Here is a 26,392-nt window from a genome sequence, read left to right as displayed (position 1 = left end):
TTAGAACAAAGGTAACTGCAGAAGGCCTATTGGCCCATACGAGGCAGCTCCTATCTATAACCACCCAATCCCACTCATATACTTGTCCAACCCGCGCTTGAAACAATCGAGGGACCCCACCTCCACCACGTTACGCGGCAATTGGTTCCACAAATCAACAACCCTGTTACTGAACCAGTATTTACCCAAGTCTTTCCTAAATCTAAACTTATCCAATTTATACCCATTGTTTCGTGTTCTGTCTTGTGTTGATATTTTTAATACCCTATTAATATCCCCCCTGTTATGTCCATTCATCCACTTGTAAACCTCTATCATGTCACCCCTAACTCTTCGCCTTTCCAGCGAATGCAACTTAAGCTTTGTTAATCTTTCTTCATATGAAAGATTTCTAATTTGGGAAATTAACTTAGTCATCCTACGTTGGACACGTTCAAGTGAATTTATATCCATTCTATAATACAGCGACCAAAACTGAACTGCATAATCTAAATGGGGCCTAACCAGAGCAAGATATAGCTTAAGAACCACACCAGGTGTCTTGTTACTAACGCTTCGATTAATAAATCCCAGTGTCCTATTCGCCTTATTACGAACATTCATGCATTGATCCTTTTGTTTTAAATTCTTACTAATCATAACTCCCAGATCCCTTTCGCAATCCGACTTCGCAATCTCAACACCATCTAGTTCGTATCTTGTAACTATCATCATTACCTAGCCTCAGAACTTTACATTTATCAGCATTAAACTGCATTTGCCAATCCTTTGACCATTTCAAAACCCTATCTAGATCAACTTGAAGTGATAGTGAGTCCTCCTCCGAATTAATTTCCCTACCGATTTTCGTATCATCGGCAAATTTGCAAATGTTGCTACTCAAACCTGAATCTAAATCATTTATATATATTATAAACAACAGAGGTCCAAGGACAGAGCCCTGAGGTACTCCACTAACAACATAAGAACAAAGGTAACTGCAGAAGGCCTATTGGCCCATACGAGGCAGCTCCTATTCTATAACCACCCAATCCCACTCATATACTTGTCCAACCCGCGCTTGAAACAATCGGGGGACCCCACCTCCACCACGTTACGCGGCAATTGGTTCCACAAATCTACAACCCTGTTACTGAACCAGTATTTACCCAAGTCTTTCCTAAATCTAAACTTATCCAATTTATACCCATTGTTTCGTGTTCTGTCCTGTGTTGATACTTTTAATACCCTATTAATATCCCCCTTGTTATGTCCATTCACCCACTTGTAAACCTCTATCATGTCGCCCCTAACTCTTCGCCTTTCCAGTGAATGCAACTTAAGCTTTGTGATCCCACTCCCACTCCCACTCAACATTATCCCACTCTGCCTTAACCCCATTTATACTAACTCTGTTTCCTTTGGAATAGCCATGCCCTAATCCAAGTTAATATAGGGAGGGCGGTGCGGGAGGGTGAGGGCGGTGGGTGAGGGTGAGGGCGGTGGGTGAGGGTGAGCGGCTGGTGAGGGTGAGCGGCGGGTGAGGGTGGGCGGCGGGTGAGTGTGGGCGGCGCGCGAGTGCGGGCGGCCGGTGAGTGTGGGCGGCGGGTGGGTGAGTGTGGGCGGCGGGTGGGTGAGTGTGGGCGGCGGGTGGGTGAGTGCGGGCGGCGAGTGAGTGCGGGCGGCGGGTGGGTGAGTGCGGGCGGCGGGTGAGTGCGGGCGGCCGGTGAGTGTGGGCGGCGGTCTCAGAGGCAGGAGCGCCACAGATCCAATGATTGTGCACGACTTGCACTTTTCAGCCGCGCCCTGGGTGCTGGGATCGATCGCAACACGGGCTATTTTAAATCATATGGCAGAAGCCTAAGACACTGGCGCAGGTACGCGGGGAATAAAAAGGTACACAGAGTGACTGCTACACAGGAGACACAAGTACACTGAGTATGAACCAGCACTGAAGTCCTCACTCCAGGCTCTCCAAACATTGACAAAGAGATCTGCTTGCCTAGCCATATCCTTAGATTCTAGAAATCTTTCCCCTGTAACCTATGTTCCAACTTGGTATATCAGTTTATCGAACTGCTCCCTAAAGATGAGCTGTCTAAGCTACCTGTCGATTCTCTTACATCTCACCCAGGTGATTCCGTATTCATATTCCTTGGATAGTTCTACAAACCTCGTAACTGGACAGTCTTGCACGTCTCGAAATCATTTCTTATTGTGCTCCGGTACTCGCTCAAATGACCGCTTGGTTGCTGACTCAACTACGCTTGCCACTCGAAGGTCAAAATACTACTCCGTCTGGTCTTCAAGATATACAGAAAGGTAATCCAAATCACTTTTATTGCACCTTCTACCACTTCCTGGGCATGATTATCAGGTTGGCCATCTCCTATCATTTTCTAGTTCAAATGATTATTAGACTATATCCATGCGAATTTGTTCTCCAATATGATATTTTCTCCAACTTTTTGGATTCCATTTCCCTCTACTTCAGAGCCGGAAATTCTAATTTCTCTCTCTCTCTCTCTCCGTTAGTGGGTTTTCTGCACTACACTTTTCAGTGCACTACTTAATTTTTCTGCAACTTATATATTTCTTCTCCTAAACATGCATCTCTCTGACTATTTTCCTTGTGAGTCTTGATTTCTCAGTCAGTTCTCTGTAACTAACTTGTATTTTTCCTTTTGGACTCTACAGCCAACCTGTCCATTTGCATCTGAGCATAATGGTCTGGCTTCAACCTTTTAGCCTCTAACTGGAAATCCTAGCACCCTGATCCCTAGGCTAATCCCTTTTCCTCAGGCTCCTGTCTACCCTTCTTGTGCAGACGAGGAGTCACAATAACTTGGCTGAAATATGTTGACCAAACCACACACTAGAAAGTGAAGGGACGATATCTTATTTTCACTATCAAAAATAACATTTAATTCCAAGCCCTAAAACTCCTTACCCTTCTCAACATAATTTATTTGTTATTATTTATATTTATTTATTTATTGTTATTTGCATACATTTTTTATCAAATCACCTCAGCCAGTGAGGTGTTTTTCCAGGCTGTTTTCTCTAGATTAGGAATCAACTGCTGTCTGGCGAAACCTTCCACATGCAACAATTATGAAGTGCCACAGTGTGCAACAACTAGCTGCAACTCCTTCAGGTTGCACTCCTGCACAATTTTCTTTCTTCGAGTGTCGACAAATTCCCTAAACCTCTTCCTGTTAGGATTCATTACGACACTAATCTTTCTGGTATTCGTTTTGTTTTCTCAGACCTTGGTAAGAGTTTAGCTCCCAGACAGGCCAACACCTATAAGAAAACCTTTACAGGAGGATCCTACAGTCTTCGTGGTGTAGTGGTAAGACACTCGCCTGGCGTTCCGCGAGCGCTATGTCATGGGTTCGTATCCTGGCCGGGGAGGATTTACTGGGCGCAATTCCTTAACTGTAGCCTCTGTTTAACGCAACAGTAAAATGTGTACTTGGATGAAAAAACGATTCTTCGCGGCGGGGATCGTATTCCAGGGACCTGCCCGAAACGCTACGCGTACTAGTGGCTCGACAAGAATGTAACAACTCTTGTATATATCTCAAAAATCTTAATGCAAACAGGGTTGGGCTGATTCTGGTACTTATTGCATAGAGTAGAAACAGCCACTTTATGTTTTCAATCAGGTAAGGTTTAATTACACATACTGCAAACCAGTTTGTTATTACTCTTTTTCTCTGCCTTTTACTATATGTTATTTTCCATTTCCGATACTCCTTACATATAATTATATATATATATATATATATATATACATATATATATATATATATATATATATATATAATTATATATATATATATTATATATATAATTATATATATATATATAATTATATATATATATATAATTATATATATATATATAATTATATATATATATATATATATATATATATATATATATATATATATATATATATAACCGAAAACTCACACCCCAGAAGTGATTCGAACCCATACTGCCAGGAGCACTATGCAACTGGTGTACAGGACACCTTAACCACTCGACCATCACTGACCGTACAAATGATGATGGTAGCCGAGGCTATTTACCCATCATCCCGACGGCACTTTGATGGTAATCTTGGGCATAGTTATTTTATCAAATCACCCCATTTTTTGGGGCCATGTGAGCAACACAAATGCGAACACGCCTGAATGGTCCCCAGGCATATATGCAACTGAAAACTCCACACCCCAGAAGTGACTCGAACCCATGCTGCCAGGAGCACTATGCAACTGGTGTACAGGATACCTGCTTCGTGGGGGTTCTGGGAGTTCTACTCCCCAAGCCCGGCCCGAAGCCTGGCTTGACTTGTGAGACTTTGGTCCACCAGGCTGTTGCTTGGAGCGGCCCGCAGGCCCACATACCTATCACAGCCCTTTTGGTCCGGCAGTCCTTGAAGAAAACCATCTAGTGTTCTCTTAAAGATGTCCACGGTTGTTCCGGCAATATTTCTGATGCTCGCTGGTAGGATGTTGAACAACCGTGGACCTCTGATGTTCATACAGTGTTCTCTGATTGTGCCTATGGCACCTCTGCTCTTCACTGGTTCTATTCTGCATTTTCTTCCATATCGTTCATTCCAGTACGTTGTTATTTTACTGTGCAGATTTGGGACCTGTCCCTCCAGTATTTTCCATGTGTATATTATTTGGTATCTCTCTCGTCTCCTTTCTAGTGAGTACATTTGGAGAGCTTTGAGACGATCCCAATAATTTAGGTGCTTTATCGCGTCTATGCGTGCCGTATATGTTCTCTGTATTCCCTCTATTTCAGCAATCTCCCCTGCTCTGAAAGGGTAAGTGAGTACTGAGCAGTACTCAAGACGGGACAACACAAGTGATTTGAAGAGCACAACAATTGTGATGGGATCTCTGCACTAGAAGGTTCTCGTAATCCATCCTATCATTTTTCTGGCTGAGACCTACAGGAGTTTCTTTCACTCTGATGTTCCTGTTCACCTAGTAGTAAATAGGTACCTGGGAGCTAAACAGCTGCTACGGGCTGCTTCCTGGGGGTGTGTAACGAAGATAAGGCCTGGTCGAGGACCGGGCCGCGGGGACGCAAAACCCCGAAATTATCTCAAGATAACCCTGAAGAGGTAGCACCCGTCCTCCTTTGTGTCTAGGTCAGTGACCTCAGCTCCAATCCCTGAACTCGGCTCGGCGCCTTCCGATGACGTCACAATGATTAATGTTGATTGGGTGAGCGCCTGCGCCACTATCCACTCATGGGTACATAAGAGACCGCCTTCGTTATGCGACCCTGAGGCAGGCGTCACTGCATCGAGCGGGTTCCCAGATGTCCTGCTTGCCGCTCGGCACTATTTTCCTTTCATCTTTGTAATAATTCCAGCCTTAGTAACTAAATATTCCTCAAAATCTCGCTAGATGTACGCTCCTTGCTAACTTAAAGTAATGTTTAGGCCGTCTGTGATCCGCCTTGGTGGGGATAAATGACTCTTGAGGCCGGAGAGCCCTGCTACTAGACGGTCATCCTAACATGGGAGAATAAACACACAGGGGTACACAGAATATACAGGTACACAGTAGATGCAGGTGGACAGGTACACAGGTGACACAGGCACACGGGGGAGACACGGGCACACGGGGGAAACACGGGGGAGACACGGGCACACGGGGGAGACACGGGCACACGGGGGAGACACAGGCACACGGGGGAGACACAGGCACACGGGGGAGACACAGGCACACGGGGGAGACACAGGCACACGGGGGAGACACAGGCACACGGGGGAGACACAGGCACACGGGGGAGACACAGGCACACGGGGGAGACACAGGCACACGGGGGAGACACAGGCACACGGGGAGACACAGGCACACGGGGGAGACACAGGCACACGGGGGAGACACAGGCACACGGGGGAGACACAGGCACACGGGAGACACATCAACCAGTTAAGTGACTATAAAATTCCCTTAGACACTAGAGTTTCCACCGGCAGCGCTTCCTTTGTCCCTCCCTCCCTCACTCCTTCCCAAGCTGACGGCTCGCCTCCCACACAAGATCTTTGATAGTTCCCTTCCTTCCTTTCCCCCTCTCTCTTCCCTCCCTTCCCCTCTCTCTTCCCTCCCTTCCCCTCTCTCTTTCTAGCGAGTACTTCCACTATATTTCTCTCTTCCATTCCCTCACCCCCACCCTATATTACTTGCACCGTGTGGGCTATACCTGACTTGTTTCATTTTCTTTGTTAAAAAAATAAGGATATATTTATTTGTTTTTCATTTACCTTCATCAGAGTTTACAGGGTGCGCGGGGCAGTGTACTCCCCGAGTTGTACTCACCTAGTTGTGCTTGCGGGGGGTTGAACTTTGGCTCTTTGGTCCCGCCTCTCAACTGTTAATCAACTGGTGTACAGATTCCTGGGCCTACTGAGCTCTATCATATCTACACTTGAAACTGTGTATGGAGTCAGCCTCCACCACATCACTGTCTAATGCATTCCATTTGTTAATTACCCTGACTGAAAAAGTTCTTTCTAATATCTCTGTGGCTCATTTGGGTACTCTGTTTCCACCTGTGTCCCCTAGTGCGAGTACCTCCCATGTTAAATAATCCGTCCTTATCTACCCCGTCAGTTCCCCTGAGAATTTTGCATGTGGTGTGGTGTGTGGTGATGTGATCTCCCCAAATTCGTCTGTTTTCCAGGGACGTGAGGTTTAGTTCCGTAGCATTTCCTCTTAACTCATACCTCTCAGTTCCGGGACTAGTCTGGTGGTATACCTCCGAATCTTCTCTAACTTTGTCTTGTGTTTAACTAGGTATGGACTCTAGGCTGGAACAGCATACTCTAAGATTGGTCTGACATAAGTGGTATACAAGATTCTGAATAATTCTTTACACAAGTTCCTCAAGGCAGTTCGTATGTTGGCCAATTTATCATATGCCGCTGATAATATCCTGTGGGCTTCGAGTCGGTGATGTCCCACAGGATATATTGGGGACGTTGTCCACCTGTACGCAACTAACGCTCTGGTGCAATAACCAGCTCTCTCTTTTGGAGGTTTAAGTTCCAAAATCCCTAATCTCCTCAGGGCAGAACAATACCTACATGTCTTGGGACCGCCAGACTCATTGGGTTTCGATACTGCCTTCAGGAATGCTTCAACGGCCCGGATTGATTCGATACTTGGCACACTTACTGTTTCAGGTCACAGAAAAGAGAGAATTTTCGCTTTCTGGTTGGATCATACCGGCAACCTGTCCTCTTACAAATTATGTCTGAATTTGGCCGTTTGCTCGTATGGCTAAAAATGAACGTAATTTGAAAATGAAAAAATTTAAAATAAATTTGGGACTTTTTTCAAAAACAATAAGTTAAGGGTCCTCTGGTAGGTTACGAGGACAGGAAATTCTCAAGTTTCAAAATGTCTTGAAAAACGTTAATTGAAAGTTCCTCTCCTAACCTATCCGAGTAAGCCAGAGGACTAACAGAAAACGGGACAGTATATTACTTTTGTGAACCGATTTCATTTTAAATTACGTCCATTTTTGACCATAGAGCGCATGCGAGCAAAAAGCAACGTTATTTTTAAGAGGACGGGTTGGGGGAGACGGTGTCTGGCCGTAGGTTGATGGAGAAGTGCTGGGAGTTAGTAGATTTTGGTGTGCTCGAATGTGCCCTTCGGGAGTGTGGTAAGGGTGTCAGAGCACCTGTTTTGCTGGAGGTCATTGAAAGACGTTTTTGCTCAATTGGGCTTGAATTTAGAAGAGACCATTGCAATTCTGCTATTAGGTCGCACCAATTTTGCTCAACTACCTTAAGTTCACAGGACGTGTTATCGTCTGGGTTCACTGGGCCGATAGTTTTCATGTTGGTTTTCTGTTGGAGATGGGGTCCTGTGCTCGCCTCTCTTGGAAACTCCAGAGGCTCACCAATCATCTACTACAAAGCACAGTATAATTTTCCATCGACAAACAATGTAATAATTGTAAGGTTTTGTGTTTCTCTACAACGGGGATGACGGGGCTTATCCGTCACTTGTGCCGTCACACCTAAATCCACAAAAAAAAGTCAACACAATTCTGCCATTAAATATTATTTGTGATTTCTTCATAGTTATTTCCTACAGCTCTCCCTTACTGGTTCCTTTCTTGTCTTCTCTTCTGAGAGGAAGCATCAGTGCTGAAGTATAGCTCTTACCACTAACGTTGTGTAACGATGTCAACGCCATCTGTTGAGTGCACCTGACTCCATTTTCTGTTCCCTCGTACATCCTAGTACCAGAACACCGAAGCATAATAGGACACTGGAGCATAAAGGGACAGCCTACCACCATGGGGGACACCGTATCGTTAGGGAACACCGATGTGCCTCCCTACGCTTCTCCTCAATTATCTGAAGGACCAATTAGGCTGGCAAGAAGTTTGGGGGGAGGAGGGAGAGAGAGAGAGGGGGAGAGAGAGAGAGAGAGAGAGAGAGAGAGAGAGAGAGAGAGAGAGAGAGAGAGAGAGAGAGAGAGAGAGAGAGAGAGAGAGAGACACGCACACACACACACACGCACACACACACACACGCACACACACACACACAGAAGGACCTGGGGGGTGCTATCACGCCAGACCTGTCCCCTGAAGCCCATGTCAAGAGGATAACATCAGGAGCATATGCCAGGTAGGCTAACTTAGACACTTGTGTAAGGAATCATTCAGAACTTTGTATACCACCTATGTCTGACCAATCCTGGAGTATGCGGCTCCAGCATGGAGTCCATATCTAGCCAAGCATAAGATTAAACTGGAAAAGGTTCAAAGGTTTACCATCAGAATAGTACCTGAGCTGAGAGGTATGAGCTACGAGGAGAGACTACGGGAATTAAACCTCACGTCGCTGGAAGACAGAAGAGTTAGGGGGGACATGATCACCACATACAAGATTCTCAAAGGAATTGATATAGTAGATAAAGACAGGCTATTTAACACAAAGGGCACACGCACTAGGGGACACAGGTGCAAACTGAGTGCCCAAATGAGCCACAGAGATATTAGAATGAACTTTTTTATTGTCAGTGGTTGACAAATGGAATGCATTAGGCAGTGAGGTGGTGGAGGCTGACTCCATACACAGTTTCAAGTGTAGATATGATAGAGCCCAGTAGGCTCAGGAATCTGTACACCAGTTGATTGACGGTTGAGAGGCGGGACCAAAGAGCCAGAGCTCAACCCCCGCAAGCACAACTAGGTGAGTACAGGGTGAGAAAGAATGAGTTAACATGGTCACAACCTGACACACACACACACACACACACAGACACACACACACACACACACACACAGACACACACACACACACACACACACACACACACACACACACACACACACACACACACACTAACCTAAATGAGGAAGCTTATAGGGCACTTTACACTGCCTACGTGAGACCCGTCTTAGAGTATGCCGCGCCATCATGGAGCCCCCACCTGAAGAAACACATAAAGAAACTGGACAAGGTTCAGAGGTTTGCGACGAGGCTTGTCCCAGAGTTACGAGGGATGGGATATGAAGAGCGGCTGAAGGAACTGAACCTAACGACACTAGAGAAAAGAAGGGAGAGAGGAGATATGATAGGGACATATAAAATACTCAGGGGAATTGATAAAGTGGAAATAGATGAAATGTTCACACGTAATAATAACAGAACGAGGGGACATGGGTGGAAACTGGAAACTCAGATGAGTCACAGAGATGTTAGGAAGTTTTCTTTTAGCGTGAGAGTAGTAGAAAAATGGAATGCACTTGGGGAGCAGGTTGTGGAAGCAAATACTATTCATACTTTTAAAACTAGGTATGATAGGGAAATGGGACAGGAGTCACTGCTGTAAACAACCGATAGCTAGAAAGGCGGGATCCAAGAGTCAATGCTCGATCCTGCAAGCACATATAGGTGAGTACATATAGGTGAGTACACACACACAGACACACACACACACACACACACACACACACACACACACACAGACACACACACACACACACACACACAGACACACACACACACACAGACACACACACACACACACACACACACACACACACACACACACACACACAAAATAATATACTTCACGAACAGGTAACTTCAGACGTCAAGAAGTGTTTATATATATATGAGCGGACAGAGCGGTCAGCGCGGCACTTAAAGTGTTACACAGGTGACTTGCCACTTGACCATGCGAGTAACGGTGCCTCTGCTCTGGTGCCTCGACTCCTCTCTCTACCCGAACCACTTCCAGCCTTGAGTAATAATCTGAATGTTTCTTCACGTAAACAAATGTTCACACTTATCATACATAACATTTATGTCTCTAATGTGAAAACATAATTCACTCAGAATCAAAATTTTAGACAACTTGAGCAAATGGCTACCATTCTGGCTAGACTGAATTGGAGGTTAGCAGTAAAAACTATTATATATATATATATATATATATATATATATATATATATATATATATATATATTATATATATCTCGCTCAACCTAGATTTAGATGACAGTCAGTAAAACCAAGCAACACTACCAGTGAGATTTGGGGGGATATGCATACAAAAGGTAACTGAGGTAGCACTTCCAGCATTATCCTCATGTACAGCAGCCAACGAATTGGTAGGGCAGATCCTACCAGAGCGTATGAGAGAGACAGCGGGAACTCATGATCAAACGTTCATCGAAGCAGCCAGACAATGGGACACCATTGCATACCCTCAACCCCGACCACAAGTCCCAAAAGACCACAAGCAGGCCCACTAGGATAGCCCCATAATGGAAAAGACTGTCACAGCAATGATAAACAACGCTGATGCTGAAAACAAAGCCCGCCTCCTAGCGGTAACAGCACCCCACGCCGGGGATTTTTTATTTCTTGTGCCCAATGCAGCCCTGGGAACTCGCCTCAGTCATGACGCTCTCCGCATTGGAGTTGCCCTTCGCCATGCCGCCCCCATCCTCACCGAACATAGGTGCATCTGCGGAACTGTGATGGCAGACCAATATGGTCGTCATGGTCTGGTGTGTCGTAAATCACAGGGTAAGATTGCAAGACATGAAGAAGTCAACGACATCATCAAGAGGAGCCTCGCCACAGCCCGCTGCCCGGCACAAAGAGAACCACACTTATCCAGACCTAACGAGCCTCAGAAGTGCCCAGATGGGGTCACCTTGCTTCCTTGGAAGGATGGTAAGCAAGTGGTGTGGGACTACACCTGCGCTGCCACACTGGCCAGTACCTACCTCCACCACAGCACGTGTGAAGTGGGTGGCGCTGCTTCTTTCAGGGAATCGCAGAAAATTATCAAATACAGAGGTCTGGCACTGCCACAGCTTTGTTCCGATCGGCTCGGAGACCCTCGGTTCGCAGGGAAAATGTGCATTTTAGTTCCTGAAGGAATTCGGGGACAAATTGATCAGCGCTTCAAAAGATCAGAGAGCAAAAAGTTTCTTGTTCCAGCGCCTCAGTCTTGCGATTCAGAGGGGAAATGCCTGTTGCGTCTTGGGCACTAGTCCAACATCAGAGGAATTCGAAGAAGTGTTTGACTTGCAACAATGACTGAACCTGTCTGTGACATTCATCAATGTTTCCCATTGTGTTTTTCAAGAGATCCAGAACCTTTAAACATTTTTTGTATAAACCAATGTATATCTTGTAACCATTAATACATAATAAAGCACAATAACACCCAAAAGGAATTGGGTTTTTGGAGAAAAGCACACAAACTGTATTGGAGGGGACCTAAACATTCCCTCTAATGAGTTGTGTGTGGTTTCCTCCGAGGCTAAGGGTCCCCCTTCTTCCAGCCAGAGGTGGTACTCCCTTCTATATTATATTATAAATTATATATATATATATATATATATATATATATATATATATATATATATATATATATATATATATATATAATCGTACCTAATAGAACGCACTACTTGTCCTAGTATGCAAGGTTCGATTTGCTTAAAAGACAGTGATTTTTGTTATTTAAGAAAATCTCATTAGTTTATTTTGAATTAATATTATAATAAGGACACGAATTACTGAATTATGTTAGATTAGGATAGGATAGGATAGGGTAAGTTAAATTAGGATAGGTTAGGTAGATTTGATCATATTTCAATGTTAGTTTTAACTCAAATTAAAAATATATAAACAATTATATATATGTCATATAATTCCCCTACATAGCCAGAAAACCCGCTTGTTACCACTCACCTTGGTCGTTGACAGACTTCTCACGACACTACTACAGTCGACCAGGACCTACAGTCATCATTAATGCGTCCATGACAATGGAGTTGACACACAAGACCTGACGCCACTCTAGACAATACTGCCAAGCTGCACTCCATACTCCCCGGGAGACCAGCGCAGGTGCACCAGCCGCTGGTGGGTTATGACCAACAAACTGCTCGTTATCCTTCTGGTGACTTGTTCCAGTCGACCATTGACAAAGTGCCGTCACCAGCAGGGGTGTAAGTGCCGTCACCAGCAGGGGTGTAAGTGCCGTCACCGACAGGGGTGTAAGTGCCGTCACCAGCAGGGGTGTAAGTACCGTCACCAGCAGGGGTGTAAGTGCCGTCACCAGCAGGGGTGTAAGTACCGTCACCAGCAGGGGTGTAAGTGCCGTCACCAGCAGGGGTGTAAGTACCGTCACCAGCAGGGGTGTAAGTGCCGTCACCAGCAGGGGTGTAAGTACCGTCACCAGCAGGGGTGTAAGTGCCGTCACCAGCAGGGGTGTAAGTGCCGTCACCAGCAGGGGTGTAAGTGCCGTCACCAGCAGGGGTGTAAGTGCCGTCACCAGCAGGGGTGTAAGTACCGTCACCAGCAGGGGTGTAAGTACCGTCACCAGCAGGGGTGTAAGTGCCGTCACCAGCAGGGGTGTAAGTACCGTCACCAGCAGGGGTGTAAGTGCCGTCACCAGCAGGGGTGTAAGTACCGTCACCAGCAGGGGTGTAAGTACCGTCACCAGCAGGGGTGTAAGTGCCGTCACCAGCAGGGGTGTAAGTACCGTCACCAGCAGGGGTGTAAGTACCGTCACCAGCAGGGGTGTAAGTGCCGTCACCAGCAGGGGTGTAAGTGCCGTCACCAGGAGGGGTGTAAGTGCCGTCACCAGGAGGGGTGTAAGTACCGTCACCAGCAGGGGTGTAAGTGCCGTCACCAGCAGGGGTGTAAGTGCCGTCACCAGCAGGGGTGTAAGTGCCGTCACCAGCAGGGGTGTAAGTGCCGTCACCAGCAGGGGTGTAAGTGCCGTCACCAACAGGGGTGTAAGTGCCGTCACCAGCAGGGGTGTAAGTGCCGTCACCAGCAGGGGTGTAAGTGCCGTCACCAGCAGGGGTGTAAGTACCGTCACCAGCAGGGGTGTAGGTGCCGTCACCAGCAGGGGTGTAAGTGCCGTCACCAGCAGGGGTGTAAGTGCCGTCACCAGCAGGGGTGTAAGTACCGTCACCAGCAGGGGTGTAAGTGCCGTCACCAGCAGGGGTGTAAGTGCCGTCACCAGCAGGGGTGTAAGTACCGTCACCAGCAGGGGTGTAGGTACCGTCACCAGCAGGGGTGTAAGTGCCGTCACCAGCAGGGGTGTAAGTGCCGTCACCAACAGGGGTGTAAGTACCGTCACCAGCAGGGGTGTAAGTGCCGTCACCAGCAGGGGTGTAGGTGCCGTCACCAGCAGGGGTGTAAGTGCCGTCACCAACAGGGGTGTAAGTGCCGTCACCAGCAGGGGTGTAAGTGCCGTCACCAGCAGGGGTGTAAGTGCCGTCACCAGCAGGGGTGTAAGTACCGTCACCAGCAGGGGTGTAAGTACCGTCACCAGCAGGGGTGTAAGTGCCGTCACCAGCAGGGGTGTAAGTGCCGTCACCAGCAGGGGTGTAAGTGCCGTCACCAGCAGGGGTGTAAGTACCGTCACCAGCAGGGGTGTAGGTACCGTCACCAGCAGGGGTGTAAGTGCCGTCACCAGCAGGGGTGTAAGTGCCGTCACCAACAGGGGTGTAAGTACCGTCACCAGCAGGGGTGTAAGTGCCGTCACCAGCAGGGGTGTAAGTACCGTCACCAGCAGGGGTGTAAGTGCCGTCACCAGCAGGGGTGTAAGTACCGTCACCAGCAGGGGTGTAAGTGCCGTCACCAGCAGGGGTGTAAGTACCGTCACCAGCAGGGGTGTAAGTGCCGTCACCAGCAGGGGTGTAAGTGCCGTCACCAGCAGGGGTGTAAGTACCGTCACCAGCAGGGGTGTAAGTGCCGTCACCAGCAGGGGTGTAAGTGCCGTCACCAGCAGGGGTGTAAGTACCGTCACCAGCAGGGGTGTAAGTGCCGTCACCAGCAGGGGTGTAAGTGCCGTCACCAGCAGGGGTGTAAGTGCCGTCACCAGCAGGGGTGTAAGTACCGTCACCAGCAGGGGTGTAAGTGCCGTCACCAGCAGGGGTGTAAGTACCGTCACCAGCAGGGGTGTAAGTGCCGTCACCAGCAGGGGTGTAAGTACCGTCACCAGCAGGGGTGTAAGTGCCGTCACCAGCAGGGGTGTAAGTACCGTCACCAGCAGGGGTGTAAGTGCCGTCACCAGCAGGGGTGTAGGTACCGTCACCAGCAGGGGTGTAAGTACCGTCACCAGCAGGGGTGTAAGTGCCGTCACCAGCAGGGGTGTAAGTACCGTCACCAGCAGGGGTGTAAGTGCCGTCACCAGCAGGGGTGTAAGTACCGTCACCAGCAGGGGTGTAGGTACCGTCACCAGCAGGGGTGTAAGTGCCGTCACCAGCAGGGGTGTAGGTACCGTCACCAGCAGGGGTGTAAGTGCCGTCACCAGCAGGGGTGTAAGTGCCGTCACCAGCAGGGGTGTAAGTGCCGTCACCAGCAGGGGTGTAAGTGCCGTCACCAGCAGGGGTGTAAGTGCCGTCACCAGCAGGGGTGTAAGTGCCGTCACCAGCAGGGGTGTAAGTGCCGTCACCAGCAGGGGTGTAAGTGCCGTCACCAGCAGGGGTGTAAGTACCGTCACCAGCAGGGGTGTAAGTGCCGTCACCAGCAGGGGTGTAAGTGCCGTCACCAGCAGGGGTGTAGGTACCGTCACCAGCAGGGGTGTAAGTGCCGTCACCAGCAGGGGTGTAAGTGCCGTCACCAGGAGGGGTGTAAGTGCCGTCACCAGCAGGGGTGTAAGTGCCGTCACCAGGAGGGGTGTAAGTGCCGTCACCAGCAGGGGTGTAAGTGCCGTCACCAGCAGGGGTGTAAGTGCCGTCACCAGCAGGGGTGTAAGTGCCGTCACCAGGAGGGGTGTAAGTGCCGTCACCAGCAGGGGTGTAAGTGCCGTCACCAGGAGGGGTGTAAGTGCCGTCACCAGGAGGGGTGTAAGTGCCGTCACCAGCAGGGGTGTAAGTGCCGTCACCAGGAGGGGTGTAAGTACCCTGACCGCCGCCCTCAACGTCAGTCTCTCTTCGGGTGCTCAGGTATTACTTTACTGGCTGCCACGACTACCTACCTTACCTTGAGGCTACCTTGAGGTGCTTCCGGGGCTTAGCGTCCCCGCGGCCCGGTCGTCGACCAGGCCTCCTGGTTGCCGGACTGATCAACCAGGCTGTTAGACGCAGCTGCTCGCAGCCTGACGTATGAGTCACAGCCTGGTTGATCAGGTATCCTTTGGAGGTGCTTATCCAGTTCTCTCTTGAACACTGTGAGGGGTCGGCGCTAGTACTGTTGTAATACAGTATTACTACAGATGAGTATTTGTATGGAGTTTGTTCAGGCTCCATTCACATTTGAAAATGTGTATTGAGCGTGTCTCCACCACATCTCTGGTTGATACCTGGTTGATGGGGTTCTGGGAGTTCGTCTACTCCCCAAGCCCGGCCCGAGGCCAGGCTTGACTTGTGAGAGTTTGGTCCACCAGGCTGTTGCTTGGAGCGGCCCGCAGGCCCACATACCCACCACAGCCCGGTTGGTCCGGCACTCCTTGGAGGAATAAATCTAGTTTCCTCTTGAAAATGTCCACGGTTGTTCCGGCAATATTTCTTATGCTTGCTGGGAGGACGTTGAACAACCGCGGACCTCTGATGTTTATACAGTGTTCTCTGATTGTGCCTATGGCACCTCTGCTCTTCATTGGTTCTATTCTACATTTTCTTCCATGTCGTTCACTCCAGTACGTTGTTATTTTACTGTGTAGATTTGGTACTTGGCCCTCCAGTATCTTCCAGGTGTATATTATTTGATATCTCTCTCGTCTTCTTTCTAGTGAGTACATTTGGAGGGCTTTGAGACGATCCCAATAATTTAGGTGCTTTATTGCGTCTATGCGTGCCGTATATGTTCTCTGTATTCCCTCTATTTCAGCAATCTCTCCTGCTTTGAAGGGGGAAGTGAGTACTGAGCAGTACTCAAGACGGGACAACACAAGTGCCTTGAAGAGTACAACCATTGTGATGGGATCCCTGGATTTGAAAGTTCTCGTAATCCATCCTATCATTTTTCTGGCTGTCGCAATATTTGCTTGGTTATGCTCCTTAAACGTTAGGTCGTCCGACATTATTATTCCCAAATCCTTTACATGCTGTTTTCCTACTATGGGTACATTTGATTGTGTTTTGTACTCTGTATTATGTTTAAGGTCCTCATTTTTACCGTACCTGAGTACCTGGAATTTATCACTGTTAAACATCATGTTATTTTCTGATGCCCAGTCGAAAACTTTATTAATATCAGCTTGAAGTTTTTCAATGTCCTCAGCCGAGGTAATTTTCATACTGATTTTTGTGTCATCTGCAAAGGATGATACGAAGCTGTGACTTGTATTTTTGTCTATATCTGATATGAGAATAAGGAAAAGCAGTGGTGCAAGGACTGTACCCTGAGGTACAGAGCTTTTCACTGCACTTGGACTAGATTTTATATGGTTGACAGTTACTCGCTGAGTCCTGTTTGACAGAAAACTGAGTATCCAGCGTCCTACTTTACCGGTTATTCCCATTGACTTCATTTTGTGTGCTATCACGCCATGGTCACATTTATCGAAGGCCTTTGCGAAGTCCGTGTATATCACATCAGCATTCTGTTTCTCTTCTAATGCCTCAGTGACTTTGTCGTAGTGCTCAAGTAGCTGTGAGAGGCACGATCTTCCCGCTCGAAATCCATGTTGGCCTGGGTTATGAAGGTCATTGGTCTCCATGAAATTGGTGACCTGACTCCTAATCACTCTCTCAAATACTTTTATGATGTGCGATGTTAGTGCAACTGGTCTATAATTTTTTGCCAATGCTTTGCTCCCTCCCTTGTGTAGAGGGGCTATGTCTGCTACTTTAAGTGCATCTGGTATCTCCCCCGTGTCCAAGCTCTTCCTCCACACTATACTGAGTGCCTGTGCTACCGGCACTTTGCATTTCTTTATAAATATTGAGTTCCATGAGTCTGGACCTGGGGCCGAGTGCATGGGCATGTTTTCAATTTCTTTTTCAAAATTTAGTGCGCTCGTGTTTATATCAGTTATATTTACCGGGGTTTGAATATCCCGCATAAAGAAAATGTCTGGATCTTCCACCTTCATGTTGTTTATTGGAGTGCTAAACATGTCCTCATACTGCTTTTTTAGGATTTCACTAATTTCTTTGTCATCCTCCGTGTATGAACCTTCACTTGTACGAATAGGTCCAATACTGGCAGTGGTTTTTGCTTTTGATTTCGCATATGAGAAGAAATATTTTAGATTTTTCTTTATTTCCTGAATTGCTTTCTGTTCTAACTGCCTTTCTTCAGTTTCATATGAGTGTTTCAATTTCCGCTCGATTTCTTCAATCTCCCTATTTAAATTATTCTCTGCCTGGTGCATTCCATTTATTCAGTATCTTGTATGATGTGATCATATCCCTTCTGTTTCTTCCCTTCTTCACCAACCCAACCACTTGGGGTGGACGGTACCCAACAGTTGCGCTTCATGCAGGTCGGCGTTCAATCCCCGACCGTCCAAGTGGTTGGCCACCATTCCTTCCACCTCGTCCCATCCCATATCCCAACCCGTTCTCGCAAATTTAATAAGTCAATATTGACTTATTAAATATGTGCATAGGTGACATACTTAACATAATAGATACCCTTAAAAAGATTCATAGAAAACACCGACCTTACCTAACCTTGTTAGTACCTTAAGATAAGCATCTTATTGCTTCGTAATTACAATTATTACCTAACCTATAATAGGTATAGGTTAAGTAATAATTGTAATTACGAAGCAATAAGATGCTTATCTTAAGATACTAACAAGGTTAGGTAAGGTCGGTGTTTTCTATGAATCTTTTTAGGGGTATCTATTATGTTTAGTATATCACCTATGCACGTAGTTAATAAGTCAATATTGACTTTACGAATTTGCGAGAACGGGTTGCCATATCCTTATCTTGACCCCTTCCCAGTGCTATATAGTCGTAATGGTGTAGAGCTTTCTCCTGATAATTTTCTTCTGCCCATTCCCTCCCTCCCCTCCTCCCTCCCTCCCTCAGCAGGTGCCCTCCCCTCCTCTCTCCCTCCCTCCCCCCTTCCCTGAGCAGGTGCCCTCACCTACTCCCTCCCTCCCTCAGCAGGTGCCCTCCTTCCTCCCTCCCTCCCTCCCTCCCTCAGCAGGTGCCCTCCCCTCCTCCCTCCCTCAGCCGGTGCCCTCCCCTCCTCCCTCCCTCCCTCCCTCAGCAGGTGCCCTCCTCTCCTCCCTCCCTCCCTCAGCAGGTGCCCTCCTCTTCTCCCTCCCTCCCTCCCTCCCTCAGCAGGTGCCCTCCTCTCCTCCCTCCCTCCCTCAGCAGGTGCCCTTCTCTCCTCCCTCCCTCCCTCAGCAGGTGCCCTCCCCTCCTCCCTCCCTCCCTCAGCAGGTGCCCTCCCCTCCTCCCTCAGCAGATGCCCTCCCCTCCTCCCTCCCTCCCTCCCTCCCTCAGCAGGTGCCCTCCTCTCCTCCCTCCCTCCCTCAGCAGGTGCCCTCCTCTCCTCCCTCCCTCCCTCAGCAGGTGCCCTCCTCTCCTCCCTCCCTCCCTCAGCAGGTGCCCTCCTCTCCTCCCTCAGCAGGTGCCCTCCCCTCCTCCCTCCCTCCCTCAGCAGGTGCCCTCCTCTCCTCCCTCCCTCCCTCCCTCAGCAGGTGCCCTCCTCTCCTCCCTCCCTCCCTCCCTCAGCAGGTGCCCTCCTCTCCACCCTCCCTCCCTCCCTCAGCAGGTGCCCTCCTCTCCTCCCTCCCTCCCTCCCTCAGCAGGTGCCCTCCTCTCCTCCCTCCCTCCCTCCCTCAGCAGGTGCCCTCCTCTCCTCCCTCCCTCCCTCCCTCCCTCAGCAGGTGCCCTCCTCTCCTCCCTCCCTCCCTCCCTCAGCAGGTGCCCTCCTCTCCTCCCTCCCTCCCTCCCTCAGCAGGTGCCCTCCTCTCCTCCCTCCCTCCCTCAGCAGGTGCCCTCCTCTCCTCCCTCCCTCCCTCAGCAGGTGCCCTCCTCTCCTCCCTCCCTCCCTCCCTCAGCAGGTGCCCTCCTCTCCTCCCTCCCTCCCTCCCTCAGCAGGTGCCCTCCTCTCCTCCATCCCTCCCTCCCTCAGCAGGTGCCCTCCTCTCCTCCCTCCCTCCCTCCCTCAGCAGGTGCCCTCCTCTGCTCCCTCCCTCCCTCCCTCAGCAGGTGCCCTCCTCTCCTCCCTCCCTCAGCAGGTGCCCTCCTCTCCTCCCTCCCTCCCTCCCTCAGCAGGTGCCCTCCTCTCCTCCCTCCCTCAGCAGGTGCCCTCCTCTCCTCCCTCCCTCCCTCAGCAGGTGCCCTCCTCTCCTCCCTCCCTCCCTCAGCAGGTGCCCTCCTCTCCTCCCTCCCTCCCTCCCTCAGCAGGTGCCCTCCTCTCCTCCCTCCCTCCCTCCCTCAGCAGGTGCCCTCCTCTCCTCCCTCCCTCCCTCCCTCAGCAGGTGCCCTCCTCTCCTCCCTCCCTCCCTCCCTCAGCAGGTGCCCTCCTCTCCTCCCTCCCTCCCTCCCTCAGCAGGTGCCCTCCTCTCCTCCCTCCCTCCCTCCCTCAGCAGGTGCCCTCCTCTCCACCCTCCCTCCCTCCCTCAGCAGGTGCCCTCCTCTCCTCCCTCCCTCCCTCCCTCAGCAGGTGCCCTCCTCTCCTCCCTCCCTCCCTCCCTCAGCAGGTGCCCTCCTCTCCTCCCTCCCTCCCTCCCTCAGCAGGTGCCCTCCTCTCCTCCCTCCCTCCCTCCCTCAGCAGGTGCCCTCCTCTCCTCCCTCCCTCCCTCAGCAGGTGCCCTCCTCTCCTCCCTCCCTCCCTCCCTCAGCAGGTGCCCTCCTCTCCTCCCTCCCTCCCTCCCTCAGCAGGTGCCCTCCTCTCCTCCCTCCCTCCCTCCCTCAGCAGGTGCCCTCCTCTCCTCCATCCCTCCCTCCCTCAGCAGGTGCCCTCCTCTCCTCCCTCCCTCCCTCCCTCAGCAGGTGCCCTCCTCTGCTCCCTCCCTCCCTCCCTCAGCAGGTGCCCTTGCCCTCCTCTCCTCCCTCCCTCAGCAGGTGCCCTCCTCTCCTCCCTCCCTCAGCAGGTGCCCTCCTCTCCTCCCTCCCTCAGCAGGTGCCCTCCTCTCCTCCCTCCCTCCCTCAGCAGGTGCCCTCCTCTCCTCCCTCCCTCCCTCCCTCAGCAGGTGCCCTCCTCTCCTCCCTCCCTCCCTCCCTCAGCAGGTGCCCTCCTCTCCTCCCTCCCTCCCTCCCTCAGCAGGTGCCCTCCTCTCCTCCCTCCCTCCCTCCCTCAGCAGGTGCCCTCCTCTCCTCCCTCCCTCCCTCCCTCAGCAGGTGCCCTCCTCTCCTCCCTCCCTCCCTCCCTCAGCAGGTGCCCTCCTCTCCTCCCTCCCTCCCTCAGCAGGTGCCCTCCTCTCCTCCCTCCCTCCCTCCCTCAGCAGGTGCCCTCCTCTCCTCCCTCCCTTCCTCCCTCAGCAGGTGCCCTTCCCTCTTCCCTCCGTCCCTCAGCAGGTGCCCTCCCCTCCTCCCTCCCTCCCTCAGCAGGTGCCCTCCTCTCCTCCCTCTCTCCCTCAGCAGGTGCCCTTCCCTCCTCCCTCCGTCCCTCAGCAGGTGCCCTCCCCTCCTCCCTCCCTCCCTCAGCAGGTGCCCTCCTCTCCTCCCTCCCTCCCTCAGCAGATGCCCTTCCCTCCTCCCTCCCTCCCTCCCTCCCTCCCTCAGCAGGTGCCCTCCCCTCCTCCCTCCCTCCCTCAGCAGGTGCCCTCCTCTCCTCCCTCCCTCCCTCCCTCAGCAGGTGCCCTCCCCTCCTCCCTCCCTCAGCAGGTGCCCTCGCCTCCTCCCTCCCTCCCTCAACAGGTGCCCTCACCACCTCCCTCCCTCCCTCAGCAGGTGCCCTCCCCTCCTCCCTCCCTCAGCAGGTGCCCTCCTCCCTCCTCACCAAAGTCATCATATCTTCAGTCAGCTCCATTACCTTCCGTCTTGTCCTTGCATTTATCATCTTTATATATTCTCTCTTCTAATTGGCATCAAGTTGCTCTTGTTGCCCCGGAGTAAAAGGTTGTGTCCAACCTCCCTTGTTAAGTCTCCACCAGGATCCCGGGAACTTAGTATTGCTGCAAGATATATCCTGGAGAATGTTGCAATATATGGGAATGCAATAAGGGTATGGGTTAGGTGTATAAGCCTATAAATCAATAAGTGATGGAAATATGAAAAAAGAAACAATAGGGCAGTCGAATAGTCCCGGTTTCGATTCCCACAGTAGAACAAAGGCGTTTGGGCAAGTTTCCTCTTACCCTGATGCCACTGCTCACCTAGCAACAAAGAGTTACACACGGATTTAAGCAATTGTTGTGGGTTGCATCCGGAGAAAGGACACTAACTGGGCTATGAGGACCTCGGTAAACCTAGCAGGCATCCTGTCCCCCGATAAGACAACAAAGCAACAAGAAGTATTAATAATTAGAGAGCTAATGATATTCTTCAGCAATATTCTGCCCTGCCTGACCCAGTTTATATCATGTAGCAGTGTTGGCCACTTTACTCTATAAGACAAATTCTTTAGAAAATATACAAATAAGGTTGATAAAAGTTAATCCCAGGAGCTAGGAACCTCCCTTTAAGAGAGATTAAAACATGTCAATTTACATGACCAAGTGAGGCGACCGTAGAATATATGGGAGTGCTGAAGACTTGTGGATATATATATATATATATATATATATATATATATATATATATATATATATATATGTATATATATAATGTCGTACCTAGTAGCCAGAACGCACTTCTCAGTCTAATATGCAAGACCCGATTTGCCTAATAAGCCAAGTTTTCCTGAATTAATATATTTTCTCTTTTTTTTCTTATGAAAGGATAAAGCTACCCATTTCATTATGTATGAGGTCATTTTTTTTATTGGAGTTAAAATTAACGTAGATATATGACCGAACCTAACCAACCCTACCTAACCTAACCTATCTTTATAGGTCAGGTTAGGTTAGGTAGCAGAAAAAGTTAGGTTAGGTAGTCGAAAAAACATTAGTTCATGAAAACTTGGCTTATTAGGCACATCGCGCCTTGCATAGTAGGCTGAGAAGTGCATTCTGGCTACTAGGTACGACATTATATATATATATATATATATATATATATATATATATATATATATATATATATATATATATATATATATATATTTGAGTGAGGTGGAAGGGGTGATGTGGCATTAACACAAGACAGAACAAGATGTGGTATTAATAGGGTATTAATTTCATCAACACAAGACAGAACAAGAGTATTAATAGGGTATTAATTTCATCAACACAAGACAGAACACGAAACAATGGATATTGAATAGAAGTGTTTGTAGAAAGCCTATTGGTCCATATTTCTTGATGCTTCTATATTGGAGCAGAGTCTTGAGGTGGGTAGAATATAGTTGTGCAATAATTGGCTGTTGATTGCTGGTGTTGACTTCTTGATGTGTAGTGCCTCGCAGACGTCAAGCCGCCTGCTATCGCTGTATCTATCGATGATTTCTGTGTTGTTTACTAGGATTTCTCTGGCGATGGTTTGGTTGTGGGAAGAGATTATATGTTCCTTAATGGAGCCCTGTTGCTTATGCATCGTTAAACGCCTAGAAAGAGATGTTGTTGTCTTGCCTATATACTGGGTTTTTTGGAGCTTACAGTCCCCAAGTGGGCATTTGAAGGCATAGACGACGTTAGTCTCTTTCAAAGCGTTCTGTTTTGTGTCTGGAGAGTTTCTCATGAGTAGGCTGGCCGTTTTTCTGGTTTTATAGTAAATCGTCAGTTGTATCCTGATTTTTGTCTGTAGGGATAACGTTTCTATTAACAATATCTTTCAGGACCCTTTCCTCCGTTTTATGAGCTGTGGAAAAGAAGTTCCTGTAAAATAGTCTAATAGGGGTATAGGTGTTGTGTTAGTTGTCTCTTCAGAGGTTGCATGGCTTTTCACTTTCCTTCTTATGATGTCTTCGACGAAACCATTGGAGAAGCCGTTATTGACTAGGACCTGCCTTACCCTACAGAGTTCTTCGTCGACTTGCTTCCATTCTGAGCTGTGGCTGAGAGCGCGGTCGACATATGCGTTAACAACACTCCTCTTGTACCTGTCTGGGCAGTCGCTGTTGGCATTTAGGCACATTCCTATGTTTGTTTCCTTAGTGGAAAAGGGCGGAGGTTTCCACACTGCAGTCTACACTAAGGAAACAAACATAGGAATGTGCCTAAATGCCAACAGCGACTGCCCAGACAGGTACAAGAGGAGTGTTGTTAACGCATATGTCGACCGCGCTCTCAGCCACAGCTCAGAATGGAAGCAAGTCGACGAAGAACTCTGTAGGGTAAGGCAGGTCCTAGTCAATAACGGCTTCTCCAATGGTTTCGTCGAAGACATCATAAGAAGGAAAGTGAAAAGCCATGCAACCTCTGAAGAGACAACTAACACAACACCTATACCCCCTATTACACTATTTTACAGGAACTTCTTTTCCACAGCTCATAAAACGGAGGAAAGGGTCCTGAAAGATATTGTTAATAGAAACGTTATCCCTACAGACAAAAATCAGAGGATACAACTGACGAGATATATATATATATATATATATATATATATATATATATATATATATATATATATATATATATATATATATATATATATATATATATGTCGTACCTAGTAGCCAGAACGCACTTCTCAGCCTACTATGCAAGGCCCGATTTGCATAATAAGCCAAGTTTTCATGAATTAATGTTTTTTCGACTACCTAACCTACCTAACCTAACCTAACCTACCTTTTTCAGCTACCTAACCTAACCTAACCTATAAAGATAGGTTAGGTTAGGTTAGGTAGGGTTGGTTAGGTTCGGTCATATATCTACGTTAATTTTAACTCAAATAAAAAAAAAATGACCTCATACATAATGAAATGGGTAGCTTTATCATTTCATAAGAAAAAAAATAGAGAAAATATATTAATTCAGGAAAACTTGGCTTATTAGGCAAATCGGGCCTTACATAGTAGGCTGAGAAGTGAGTTCTGGCTACTAGGTACGACATATATATATATATATATATATATATATATATATATATATATATATATATATATATATATATATATATATATATATATATATATATATATCTCGTCAGTTGTATCCTCTGATTTTTGTCTGTAGGGATAACGTTTCTATTAACAATATCTTTCAGGACCCTTTCCTCCGTTTTATGAGCTGTGGAAAAGAAGTTCCTGTAAAATAGTGTAATAGGGGGTATAGGTGTTGTGTTAGTTGTCTCTTCAGAGGTTGCATGGCTTTTCACTTTCCTTCTTATGATGTCTTCGACGAAACCATTGGAGAAGCCGTTATTGACTAGGACCTGCCTTACCCTACAGAGTTCTTCGTCGACTTGCTTCCATTCTGAGCTGTGGCTGAGAGCGCGGTCGACATATGCGTTAACAACACTCCTCTTGTACCTGTCTGGGCAGTCGCTGTTGGCATTTAGGCACATTCCTATGTTTGTTTCCTTAGTGTAGACTGCAGTGTGGAAACCTCCGCCCTTTTCCACTAAGGAAACAAACATAGGAATGTGCCTAAATGCCAACAGCGACTGCCCAGACAGGTACAAGAGGAGTGTTGTTAACGCATATGTCGACCGCGCTCTCAGCCACAGCTCAGAATGGAAGCAAGTCGACGAAGAACTCTGTAGGGTAAGGCAGGTCCTAGTCAATAGTTTCCTAGACCGGAAGGTCTAGGAAATATGGAGGTGATAACACATATGTAAAATAGTTTGTTGGATTTAAATAACAATTTAAGATTATGGGCAGTAAGTAAGGAAATAGATAAATGACTGGCTAGGAGATGTGGACATTTTGCTGGAGGCATGAGGCTCGCTTCTGGAGGGCTTTGACCTCACTTGAGGCCAGACATCGCAGGGGCAAAGCCGCGCTCCGTTGAGCTCCCGTCAGGAAGGAACCCCTAGTGATATATCTCGAAGAGAAGAGAAGTGTGCAGACGTACCAGCTGTGGAATCGAGCTGGGGACGTATTTTCTCGTGTCCTGGGCGACGAGGAGTGTTTATTAAACCGCCCAGAGGCATTATTGTGGGCCGTGGAGGCGCCCTGACCAGCCTATGTCTGAGGGATAGCGCCCTCGACGAGACAATCTGTGGTAAGCACGATATACGCCAGTTCATAGTGATTGCTTGTTGTTGGTCGTGTGCCCAGCGACAGTAGCGATGTTAATTGATGAGTTAGAAATGTTTTGGTAAGGCAGGAAGCCTAAATAAGAAAGTGGAGAGGGAGGAACATGGAGCGACGTCCGTCCCCTCTGAGCGCTGGCTGAGAGCTCCCGACGGCGGAGGCCCCTCCTGGAGTGAGTGAGGCCCACCGGGCGAGGTGGAGCATGGACCCGCCCAATGGGGGAGTCCACTCTCACAGTATGTAGAGGACAGATAGAGGTTCGAGGCAAACATATTGTGTGATTATTTTTGTTCATGTGTTAAAGGGGAAACATTTTTATTGGAGTGTCGATGGGTTGCAGGTTTGTCTTTGGGGAAGAAGTTGCTGAGAACTTCGAAGCCAGCACAGAGGGAGTAGTTGATGAGACTCCAAGGTAGTGGAGCAGAGGACCTCGAGCTGTGAGGAGAAGCAGTGAAGAGGAGTGTCACGTGCTTCTGTAGAGGTGGTGAAGCACCATAGTTGCTCGAGGGAACTTCATGGTGTAGCAGCCAAGAGAGCTGTGGAGGACCCTAGCAGAAGGGTGAAGCACCGTAGTTGCTCAAGGAAAACTTCATGATAGCAGCCTGGAGGAGCTGCAGAGGATCCTGGTAGTTAAGCCCAGGAGAACCTGAAGATATCAGGGTAGTGAACTTCCAGAGGTGGAAGGGAAATTCTGGTGGATTTCTTGTAGGG

The 26,392-nt window shown here is 48.6% G+C and overlaps 1 protein-coding gene across 1 annotated transcript; it reads right to left on the bottom strand.

Annotated features, from left to right (window-relative positions):
* Positions 1 to 1,416: 1,416 nt before the first annotated feature.
* On the bottom strand, positions 1,417 to 21,865 carry LOC138355226 (mucin-4-like). Its single transcript, XM_069310086.1, has 3 exons — positions 21,831 to 21,865; positions 12,457 to 15,435; positions 1,417 to 1,792 (listed from the first exon to the last, which is right to left on the bottom strand). Exons 1-3 carry the CDS (start codon positions 21,863 to 21,865, stop codon positions 1,417 to 1,419), a joined length of 3,390 nt encoding a protein of 1,129 aa, XP_069166187.1.
* Between the last annotated feature and the right edge of the window lie 4,527 nt (positions 21,866 to 26,392).

The sequence above is a fragment of the Procambarus clarkii genome, chromosome 66 (genome assembly GCF_040958095.1).
Source record: "Procambarus clarkii isolate CNS0578487 chromosome 66, FALCON_Pclarkii_2.0, whole genome shotgun sequence".
Taxonomy (NCBI): Eukaryota; Metazoa; Arthropoda; class Malacostraca; order Decapoda; family Cambaridae; genus Procambarus; species Procambarus clarkii.
Note: the sequence above shows the minus strand (reverse complement) of the source record. Positions and strands in the feature narration are given on the sequence as shown.

What these genes read in the sequence shown, in the direction of transcription:
- LOC138355226 (XM_069310086.1), bottom strand. Translation starts at nt 21,865, where the DNA reads ATGCCTGCTAGGTTTACCGAGGTCCTCATAGCCCA. An exon ending in ACCGAGGTCCTCATAGCCCA is followed by an intron (nt 15,436 to 21,830) that starts GTTAGTGTCCTT and finishes GGCGGCGGTCAG; the next exon opens with GGTACTTACACCCCTCCTGG. An exon ending in CACCAGAAGGATAACGAGCA is followed by an intron (nt 1,793 to 12,456) that starts GTTTGTTGGTCA and finishes GATCGATCCCAG; the next exon opens with CACCCAGGGCGCGGCTGAAA.